Source organism: Colobus angolensis, unplaced genomic scaffold (assembly GCF_000951035.1).
Source record: "Colobus angolensis palliatus isolate OR3802 unplaced genomic scaffold, Cang.pa_1.0 Scaffold116, whole genome shotgun sequence".
NCBI lineage: Eukaryota > Metazoa > Chordata > Mammalia > Primates > Cercopithecidae > Colobus > Colobus angolensis.
This window is the reverse complement of record NW_012112697.1, coordinates 3,928,944-3,939,997: the sequence shown is the minus strand read 5'-3', so window position 1 is coordinate 3,939,997 and position 11,054 is coordinate 3,928,944. Positions and strand designations below refer to the sequence as shown.

The 11,054-nt window shown below is 45.8% G+C and overlaps 2 protein-coding genes across 4 annotated transcripts in view; one reads left to right on the top strand and one right to left on the bottom strand.

The window, feature by feature from the left end:
- Nucleotides 1-3,188, top strand: part of DHX38 (DEAH (Asp-Glu-Ala-His) box polypeptide 38) — a 19,646-nt gene extending 16,458 nt beyond the window's left edge. The window contains exons 26-28 of one of the 2 annotated variants that reach the window (XM_011961691.1): nucleotides 1,184-1,305; nucleotides 2,692-2,808; nucleotides 2,904-3,188. In XM_011961691.1, the coding sequence (XP_011817081.1) occupies nucleotides 1,184-1,305; nucleotides 2,692-2,776 (207 nt within the window). In that variant the 3' untranslated portion in view covers nucleotides 2,777-2,808; nucleotides 2,904-3,188. Of the gene's footprint in view, nucleotides 1-1,183; nucleotides 1,306-2,691 lie in introns of both variants that reach the window. The other variant, XM_011961682.1, reaches the window with a different exon arrangement.
- Nucleotides 3,189-9,675: 6,487 nt separating this feature from the next.
- The window catches only part of PMFBP1 (polyamine modulated factor 1 binding protein 1), a 55,337-nt gene continuing 53,958 nt past the window's right edge, over nucleotides 9,676-11,054 (bottom strand). The window contains exons 21-22 of one of the 2 annotated variants that reach the window (XM_011961709.1): nucleotides 10,438-10,736; nucleotides 9,676-9,932 (exon numbers count right to left, since the gene is read on the bottom strand). In XM_011961709.1, the coding sequence (XP_011817099.1) occupies nucleotides 9,916-9,932; nucleotides 10,438-10,736 (316 nt within the window). In that variant the 3' untranslated portion in view covers nucleotides 9,676-9,915. The remainder of the gene's footprint in view (nucleotides 9,933-10,437; nucleotides 10,737-11,054) is intronic. The other variant, XM_011961703.1, reaches the window with a different exon arrangement.

Sequence of the window (11,054 nt, the reverse complement as noted above, 5' to 3'; positions counted from 1 at the left end):
GCATTCGGATTTCTCCATTTGTCTCAAAGATAACTTCTTACGATCGATTTGCTTGAATTAGGATCCATACATTGCAACTGCTTATGTGTGTTAACGCTTATCTCATATATCATATTATTCATCCATAAATACTTGAGTATGTGTCTCTGACTAAAAGGACTTAAAACTTTAAATATAACATCTGCACCATTATCACTCATAAAGAAATGAATACTGAATGTCACCTAAGTCTCCAGTCCGCATTCGGATTTCTCCATTTGTCTCAAAGATAACTTCTTACGATCGATTTGCTTGAATTAGGATCCATACATTGCAACTGCTTATGTGTGTTAACTGTTTCATTCTAGAACAGGCTCCACCCCACGCTTTTTCCATGACATTGATGTATTGGAGCCGCCAGGTCATTTGTCCTGTCAGATAGTCCGTATGATGTATTTGCCTCATCGCTTGCTCACAGTGGTGTCAACCTGTGCCTGTGTTTCGTGCACTTTCTGTAAGCTGGTGATGAGTCCAGTCGCTCGATTAGATCCTGGCTCAGCTGTGTGTGGCAGGGATGCCTGCATGTGGCGCTCTGAACCTCCTCTTAGATGCCTTCAGGAGGTGTGTGAGGTCTGGTGGCCCCACCTTTGCTGTTGGGAGGATGGATGAGGGGCCACAGTGGTGGCAGCCTGCCCCTTCCCTGATAGGTTTCCACTGCTCCTCCATCTCCTTGAGGTTTTAGTGTCTGTTGATGGCCGTCACCTAGATCCATATTTAGGGTTGCAAAATGGTGCTGGGCTTTGGCTTACCCCTTTCGTAGCATCATTCTCCCAACACCAGGCTCCCCTGCATCTTATGCCTGTCAATTCCAGCCAGCAGGTAACATCTTCCCTGTTTTTCTGTACTTCCTGGCATAGTTGTGAACTTGATTTTTCAAAAAAGAAGGAAATGTAAGTACTTCCTGGACTGAGGGATGACTGAGTTAGGACTGATTGTCCTGTGTTTTGAGTCAGTCTTGAGTCAATGAAAAAAGCAGGCCTCAGCTGTAGAAGAGAAGGCGGCTTTGGTACTGGGGCAGGCAGCCATGTGGAGCACTGGCCTGGTGGTTGCAGTGCCTGGTTTGTTGCAGGGACTTGGGTGCTGATGAAGCATCCTTCCTTAGTGGTCCCCAGTAGGCTCAGCTAGGTCTGTCCCTCTTCAATAGGAGAACCGTCGTCGGGCCAAAGAGGAAGCCTCTGCCATGGAGGAGGAGATGGCGCTAGCCGAGGAACAGCTGCGAGCACGGCGCCAGGAGCAGGAGAAGCGCAGCCCCCTGGGCAGTGTCAGGTGAGCTCCAGCCGTGGGACTCTGGCTGGGGTGGCACCCATCCCAGGAGGCTGCCAGAGACCAGGCCCTGATGCAGGGTCAGGATTTATGGGAAGGTACATGTGTGAAGGCGAACTGGTGACAGAAGTTGCTTGTGCATTGGGTGGTCACATGGACATGTGGGAGGAGTTCCCCACAGTTTTAAAGGGGCGACTGTACGCCTGTAACTCCCAGTCATCGGCAGGGATTCAGGGCCTGAGGTGGCCTGGAGTAGCAGGGTGGGTCTCACAGCTTTACTCACAAGCAGGAGGGTTGGAAACCACAGTGCAGTGGGGAGAAGTGCGCCTTGGGCTTCTGTGTCTGTGCTGGGCCCTGGAGTCAGGCCAAACTTGACAGGTCGCAGGCACAGTCCTCCGTGAGACCACCCTCACTTCAGATACCAGCTGCAGGTGTGGACACCATCCTCACTTCCAGCCAACCCTCTACAAATTTGGGGATCCCTATGGACCCCTGCAGGTTCAATATTTGCTAGAATGACTTCCAGAACTCCGGAGAGTGCTGTACTTACCATTATAGATTAATTATACCAAAAAGGTACAAATTAGAAGCAGCCAAAGGGAGAGATGCATAGAGCAAGGTCTGGGAGGGTCTCAAATGTGAAGCCCCGTTTGTCCTTAGGAACACGTCCCCACATGGCACACTGATGCATGACAGTATGACAGGTTATCGCCAGCCAGGAAGCTCACCTGAACTTCAGTGTCCGGAGTTCTTATCATCGGGGTTCGGTTCTGGTACTTAGGCATGAATGACTGAATCATTGTCACGTGGTAGAGCTCAGCCTCGAGTCTCCTCTCCTCTCCAGAGGTGAGGCTGATAGCACGTGGCTCAGAGCACCAGTGCTAACTCCGTGCCGTGCCGAGAGGCCAGCCCGCCTTGAGTCATCTTGTTGCATAAACTCAAGGGGCTCACCAAGAGTCACCTCATTAGCATAATCTCTCAGAAGAGGGCTGAGGGGCCCCCATGAATAGGAGACACTCCAGTCACTTGGGAAATTCCGAGGGTTTAGAGTTGCCTCCCAGGCACTGGGGACAAAGGCAGGCTGCTGCGCAGTTGGAGTGGCGGCAGTGAGGTGGAGGGAAGCTGCTTTTGTAGCTCCCCTAGGGGCTGTGGGAGGAGTTGTTAAAATCTGATCTAAAGCATTTCGGAATGAGTGAGCTTCCTTGATTACATCCCCAGTCAAACACGGGGGCGGCAGGGGAGTGGGAATGTGCCGGGGAGGAGATCCCTCGGCCCCAGAGCTCCCCACCACGGGTTAGGAACCGTAAGTCCTGGGGCTCTGCATCCTCCTGCCCTCCCTGCTGGGGGTGAGGGCACGGTGTTTCCTGATCCCTCCTGCTGTGTCTCCAGATCTACGAAGATCTACACTCCAGGCCGGAAAGAGCAAGGGGAGCCTATGACCCCTCGCCGCACGCCAGCCCGCTTTGGTCTGTGAGCTGAGGCTGTCCCCAGGGAGGATGGCAGCAGGTATTGGGTCCTGAGCCCTCTGGCAGGAGCCCTGAGGCTGCGGACAAAGCCCTTTCATCTGAGCACTTTCATCTGCGCACATCACGGCCCCCTAGGGCAGTTCCTGCTGGACTAGACTCGGTGGCAGAGGAGGTAGAGTTCTTCCATGCAGGAGTGTGGCATGGCAGGAGCCAGGCTGCAGAGCATCCGAGATGCTGCCGGGAGGTGGCTGGACCCATTGCATCCAAATAAACTGACCCAGGACACTTGGCGTATGTGTGACTTGGTTGTGGCTGTGTCTTTTTTAATCCTTGTGTAAAGCAGCAAAAAAGACCTAAAGGGAATTGTAATTTGGTTATAATTCAGGATTTGGAAATAAATTTATTATTTGTAAAACATGACTGCATGTCTGACTTTTTCCTTCACCCCCTTAAATCATGTAGTAAAGGTAGGGGAGGGGGGCAGAAGCCTGCCCTGACTTCCCTTGCATGGGTCGTCCTGGATCCACCCTTGTTTCTGCACAAGGCAGGTCGAGCTCTGAGGGTGCCCAGCTGCTCCTGAGACGGGGGGGCAATGGCAGGTCCGCCTTGATGGCCAGGTCATGGGAGGGAGATGAGCAGGAGTCCGCCCCAGCCTTCCCCGGCTTGGTTTGGCTGCTTGAAAGAGGTCCATGTGATTGCTCTGGATGGCAGAGGGTAAGGGTTGTCCATTGACTGAAAAACAGTGTAAAATGTTGCTGATACATTTTCATGTAAAAGGTGACCCTTACACCAGAATCACTAGTCTCTTCTCTTTTTAAGCAGTCTCTTAAGTCTGCTGAGGTGGCTTTTTGGGTGTTTGGCCCTTTGCACTAACCATTGTCTCTATGTTGTGATCTTCCGGGCCGGGCTTCTGCCAGGTGTGCTGGTTGGCAGGTTCTGTGTTGGGGTTGAGTCACAGACAGGATTGGGGCTCAGAAGCACCTTGATACCAGGCCAGTGCCGGCGTGAGCCCTGTGGTGCGTGGCCTGCTGTGTTGTTCTGACCCCTTTCTCCCTCTGTTCCTGGGATTTGCATTTCCATGTTATAACTCAATAACTGTTAAAATGTAAGTCAATTTTGTGGGTGAGCTCAGAGGCCTAGCTTTGCCAGCCAGCACCAGCTACCACCTCTACCTTCATTCTCCTTACCTCTAGCCCCCCTGGGGGAATGCAGGTGGAAATGGGCTTTTCAGGGCTCTGTAGTGAAGAGAGGGCTGCCAGCACTTTGCCTAGGAAGCCTTCTAATCTTGGCCCTAGGTTGGAGGACTAGGAGAAGTTGGCTGATGTGTGACCTATTTACAGACTGAGGCAATGGAGTAGGAAAAAGATTGACGTTCCAGTTAACAGTTATTAATAAGCTGTGACCTTGGTCACAAACTCACTAAGTCCCTTAGATAAAAAAATAAGGTCAGAGAGGCTATTAAAACAGTGGGTCCAACTCAACCTTCTTACTTAAAAGCAAGGAACACCTGGTGAAGGATACTTGGTACATGTGGGCGCCACAAGAGGAATGGAGGGGTCCCCTGCCCGCAGCAGCTCCCCTTGAATCTGCTGCGGTACTGGAGCTTCTGCTCGAGGCTGTGTCTCTTCTTGTGTTTCCAGTATTTTTTTAAAATTACTGACCCTTTCCATTCAGATCTTCCTTAAAGTTCCTTCCAGCTTTAATACTCTGATTCTCTCTTTTCTTCAGATGGCAACTGATTGTTTTTTTAGAGGTACAAAAGCATACCTATGACAACAGCATGGTCTCTAACTAGCACCACGGCCCCGTAGTGGACTCTTGAGTCTGGCCAACACTTGTTATTTTCTGTATTTTTTTAGTGTAGCCATCCTAATGGCTGCTATCTCACTGCAGTTTTGATTTGCATTTACCTAATAATTAGTGGTATTGAGCATCTTTTCATGTGCTTATTATTGGCCATTTGTTTATCTTCTTTGGAGAAATGTCTCAAGTCCTCTTCCCTTTTTTTTTTTTTGCACTGGTAACTTTTTTTTTTTTTTTTGAGACGGAGTCTCGCTCTGTCGCCCAGGCTGGAGTGCAGTGGCCGGATCTCAGCTCACTGCAAGCTCCGCCTCCCGGGTTTAGCCATTCTCCTGCCTCAGCCTCCCGAGTAGCTGGGACTACAGGTGCCCGCCACCTCGCCCGGCTAGTTTTTTGTGTTTTTTTTTTTAGTAGAGACGGGGTTTCACTGTGTTAGCCAGTATGGTCTCGATCTCCTGACCTCGTGATCCGCCCGTCTTGGCCTCCCAAAGTGCTGGGATTACAGGCTTGAGCCACCGCGCCCGGCTGGTAACTTTTTTTAAATTCTAAATTTCAACTTTTATTTTAGATACAGAGGGTACATGTGCAGGTTCGTTGTATGGGTATAGTGTGTGATGTGGAGGTTTGGGGTATGGATCCCATTACCCAGGGAGTGAGCATAGTTCCCAACAGGTATTTTTTCAACCCGTTTCCCTCTCTCTACTCCCCCAAACCAAGTAGTCCATAGTGTTTATTGTTCCTATGTTTATGTCCCTGTGTGCTCAATGTTTAGCTCCCACTTATAAGTGAGAAGAGGAAGTATTTGATTTTCTGTTCCTGCATGAATTAGCTTAGGATTATGGCCTCCAGCTGCATCCATGTTGTTGGAAGGGACATGATTTCATTCTTTTCCATGGTTGCGTAGTACACCATGGTGTGTATGTACCACATTTCCTTTATCCAGTCCACCACTGCTGGGCACCTAGGTTGATTCCATGTCTTTGCTATTGTGAATAGTGCAGCAATGAACATGTGAGTGCATGTGTCTTTTTGGTAGAATGATTTATTTTCCTTTGGGTGTACACCTACTCATGGGATTGCTGGGTCGATTTTAAGTTATATAAGAAACCTTCAAATCTTTTTTCACAGTGGCTGAACTAATTTACATTCTCACCAGCAGTATATAAGCATTGCGTTTTCTCACCAGCCTTGCCAGCATCTGTTATTTTTTGACATTTTAGTAATAGCCATTCTGACTGGTGTGAAATAGTATTTCATTGTGGTTTTGATTTGCATTTCTCTGATGATTAGTGATGAGCATTTTTTCATATGTTTGTTGGCTGCTTGTATGTCTTCTTTTGAGAAGTGTCTGTTCATGTCCTTTGCCCATTTTTAATGGGGTTATTTGTTTTTTACTTGATTTGTTTAAGTTCCTTATAGATTCTAGATATTAGGCCTTTGTCAGCTGCGTAGTTTGTGACTCTTTTCTCCCACTCTGTAGGTTGTTTATTCTGCTGATAGTTTCTTTTGCTGTATAGAAGCTCTTTAGTTTATTAGGTCCCTCCTACCAATTTTTGTTTTTGTTGAAATTGTTTTTGCTGACTTAGCCAAAAATTCTTGGCCAAGGCGGATGTTGAGAACGATTTTTTTTTTTTTTGAGACGGAGTCTTGGTCTGTTGCCAGGCTGGAGTGCAGTGGCTTGATCTCGGCTCACTGCAACCTCCACCTCCTGGGTTTAAGCGATTCTCCTGCCTCAGCCTCCCAAGTAGCTGGGACTACAGATGAGCGCCACCACGCCCAGCTAACATTTGTATTTTTAGTAGAGACGGGGTTTCACTATGTTGGCCAGGATGGTCTTGATCTGTTGACCTTGTGATCTGCCTGCCTCAGCCTCCCAAAGTGCTGGGATTACAGGTGTGAGCCACCACACCTGACCTGATAATGATTTCTTTTTCTTTTTCTTTTTTTTTTTTTGAGTAGGAGTCTTGCTCTGTCACCAGGCTGGAGTGCAGTGGCGCGATCTCGGCTCAATGAAAGCTCCGCCTCCCACGTTCACGCCATTCTCCTGCCTCAGCCTCCCTAGTAGCTGGGACTACAGGCACCTGCCACCATGCCCGGCTAATTTTTTTTCATTTTTTTAGTAGAGACGGGGTTTCACCATGTTAGCCAGGATGGTCCTGATCTTCTGACCTCGTGATCCGCCCGCCTCAGCCTCCCAAAGTGCTGGGATTACAGGCGGTAACGATTTCTATAGTTTGAGGTCTTGCATTTAAATCTTTAATCCATCTGGAGTTAATTTTTGTATATGGTGAAAGATAGGGGTCCAGTTTCATTCTTCGGCATATGCTCCGCCCGTTTTCAAACTGGGTCGTTTGTTTTCTTGAGTTTTAGGAGTTATCTATATATTCTGGATATTAGCATCAGAGATATGATTTGGAAATATTTTCTCCTATTCTGTGGATTGCCTTTTTACTCTGTTGGTATTGCTTTGATGCACAAAATTTTTAAAGTTTCATGATATCTAATTTGTCTATTATTTCTTTTGGTGCCTGTGCCTTTGGTGTTATACCCAGGAAATCACTGCCAAATCCAATGTCATGAAGGGTTTGTTCTATATTTTCTTCTATAAGTTTTATAGTTTTAGTGGCTACATTTAGGTCTGTGATTCATTTTGAGTTAATTTTTCTATATGGTATTAGGTAAGGGCACAGCCTTATTCTTTTGCATGCAAATATTGTTTTCCCAGCACCATTTGTTGGAAAACAAAATCAAAAACTATCCTTTCCCCATTTCATAGTCTCAGCATCCTTGTCAAAATTATTTGACCACATATGTGAGGGTTTATTTCTGGGATTCTTCCTAGTCTATTCCACTGGTCTGTATGTCTATCTTTTGATTTATGTGGCAGTACCACACTATTTTGACTACTGCAGGTTTGTAGTAAGTTTTGAAATCAGTAAGTTCTTCAGCTTTGTTCTTCTTTTTTGAGACTGTTTTGGATATTGGGATCCCTTAAGATTCCATGTGAGTTTTAGGTTGAGTTTTCCTATTTCTGCAAAAAAAAAAAATAATAATAATAATAATTGGGATTTTGACAGAGATTACATTGAAACTGTAGATCACCTTACGTATATTGACATCTTAATATTAAGTCTTTCAATCCATGAACATGGGATGTGTTTCTGTTTATGTCTTCTTTAATTTCTCTCAGTAATGTTTTACAGTTTTCATTGTACAAGTCTTTTACTGCCTTGGTTAATTCCCAAGTATTTGTTTATTTTTGATGCTATTATAAATGAAGTGAAATTATTTTTATAATTTCCTTTTCAGATTATTAATTGTTGTTATATAAACCTGCAGTTCGTTTTTGTGTGTTGACTTTGTATCCTGTTACTTTGCTGAATTCATTATTAGTTCTACCAGGCTTTTTTTGGGAGGGGAGGTGGTCTGTAGAGTCTTTAGGGTTTTTTACATATAAGATCTGTGAACAGAGATAATTTTACTTCTTCCTTTCCAATTTGAATCCCTTTTCTTTCTTTTTCTTGCCTAATTGCTCTGGCTAGAACTGCCAGTACAATGCTGAAAAGAAGTGGCAAAGTAGGTGTTCTTGCCTTATTCCTTATCTTAGAGGAAAAGCTTTTAGTCTTTCGCCATTGAGTATGATGTTTGTTCTGGGTTTTTCATATGTGGTTTTATTATGCTGAGGTAGTTTCCTTCTAATCTTCATTTATTGAGTGCTTTTTAAAAAAATTCATAAAAGAGTGTTGTTGTAACCATTTCTTTTTATCATCAGCTGTTCGAACTACTTTTTAGGAACTCAATTCCTTGGTTATTTCTTACCAAATTATAGGCAGGCAACACTCAGTTTCCCTGCCCTTCCTCCTGTCTTCAGAGAAACTGCACTTCTCTAAGTCCATCCCCTGTACTCAGCCAGGTCTTCTGCCTGGCTGGGCTGTCAAGAGTCAGATGGCTGGGTAATATGTCGATGTTTTTCTGGCTCTGCCACCAATTAGCTCTCCATAACTGACTACCTGCTTTGCTCTGGTGTAATCACTCCACAGGAAGTGAAAGATAACTTGGGAAAGATGTACAACATTAAAAGAAACCAGAGATTGTCATTTTGGCCAACATATATGAAATAGTTTGGTAAATTATAGAGATAAAATCCCTTTTTAGTAGACTAGGCTGGAGATGTTAATGGCATTGAACTTTTGTTTGAATAAAGTAAGCCACAGGCTAGATTAGTACTAGATTTTTCAATCTTTGTTTTCTCTAGAAAATAAACCCATATTCTAAACCACATGAGGGAACATAGTTCAAAGAGCTTAAACAGACAACAACTATCGTAACAGAAACTACCAGAGATGCCTGTCACTCCTAGCTCACACTGCATTTCTGGAACTGCCCTTCTCAAGTTCTATCAGGGGCGTCCTATGTAACTTGTTAGTGTTCCTATTAGCAGTGAATTTTCTTGGCCTTTATTAGGCCCAGGAAGAATACTGAAGAATCATTGCTAACCAGTGGGTTTCTTCCTTCACTTTTACTGCCCCCCTCAGAAGTGTAAGATCTTTCATTTCTTTCTCTTATATCAATATTACACTAGTAGTGAGTTGTCTCCACTTCCTATAGGCTAGAAATATAAATTCTAGACATGTACTCAGCTTAACAAAATCCTACCAGAATAAAATATTAGCTGTCCTTGGAGTTTGTCATAATGGAATTTCACTTGTATTGAGGTGGCTGGGGAGGAAAATACAATCGTTAGAAGGAGGAACGGAAAGTGGAGCTCGGGGGTGGGGGCAGGTGGTGTGCTCTTGCTCTGCCATTTGAAAAATACAGCCCTTATTGCTCTTCCTTTCTTTGGGGTCTCAGGATTACTTCCTTTTTGGAGTTCTTAGACTTTCTCTTTTTAAGTTTCAGATAGTAATGGAAAGAAATTGAAAAAGGCGCTACTTATCACTTTTGTTTGTTTAAAAACGAATCCAGAAGCTTGCATTGGGGATTATGGCTTCCCCGTATATGGAAGAGACCAATATCTCTTAGAATCCAGAGAAAACAGGATGAACATGTTGCTGGGGGATTGCGGGGCAGAAATGTCTGCAAGACACCAAGAGCTCACCACAACCGCTGTGCTCATGCTCATGTCTTTATTTCATATTTGGGCCTGGAGATGGACGTATGCTTCTAAAGCTCACTCCATGGCAGGAAGTGGCCAAAACTCAACGAACGTTACTGTCTTGCAAAATAGGCTGGGACCATGATATATTCCCGTAAGAGCTGATCCAGGTCAAGAGAGAGGGAGGGCTGGGAACTCACTGTCCTCGGAAGAAACACGCGTGGAAATGCTGCTCATGGCTAGATGTGGATTCTAGCAATACGAGGAACCTGAGGGAACAGGGAGGAAATGAGAGTTTTGATTTGAGGAGAAATTAACGAGGTGATTCCTCAGGGACTGGCCGCATGGCCAGGCAGCTCTGCCTGGTGACTGCCACAGGTGACTTCTTGCCTCTGGGGTAACATGGAGTTTACAGGTAGCAGGAAAGGTGGTTGTGGACCCAGGCTAGGTAGGTGGCTGGGGTGCTCTTACAGGGTTTCCAGATGTAGAAGGAAGATGCCTCTACTACCTGTTCCCTAAAACCGGTCTGGGTCAGGGGAAGGGACAGGTCTGAGATGTGAGGCACTTGGGTATGCTTCAGATGTTCTTAGATCAGAAGGGGTCTTAATTTGCCTCCTGCCTTTACAGATGTGAAAACAACAATCTTTGGTCCCAAGTAGCTAAGAAAATGACTTGAGGTCACAAAAGGCCTATTTTCTTCTTCCTACTTGAATTCTCAATCCAGTGATTTAAAGAAAAAAACACACTTATTTTATTGACAAATGGCAGACGTACCCGGGCAATGGGGCATCCCGATGTACTTGGTGAGGTCCATTCTTTGACCCACGTCCTGGGGCAACCCCTTCCAGCCCAAGGCGCCGCACACTTTCCCTCTCTGTGTGGACTCCAGTTTGCTTGGGCCTAGGGCTTTGGTGCATAGCCTTGTGTTCTCAGCTTTCATTTTCTTATCTTCTATTTCCTTCTTCAGCTTCTTGTTTTCCTGCTGCAGGTGGACCATTACATTGTGGAGGTGGCTGTGGGAAGAAGAGGAAGGATGGGTTATGTTGGGGCTGCTGGCTCTGCTTGGTTCCCTGCTAGAAAGGACAGATAAAGGTGTCACAGGGAAGACAGCACAGACGCCCACGTCTGTTCAGAGCAGGGCTGTTACATGTGCTCTGTAGAAATGGAGGCCTACATGTGTACTGTGGAAGAAGCCCAGGCCTGGGGTCTGAGTAGACCAGGAGCTGGTACTCCTGCCCAACTCTGCCAGTTCTGGGCCTGTTTTCTTATCTGTCAGATGGGGACAGTCAGGCATGGCCTGACTGCTGGGGTTCATATGAGGATCTAGAAATTTGACTTGAAGAACCAGATAGGGACAACTGTGATCAGGTGTCCTCGGGTTCTCATGGCCG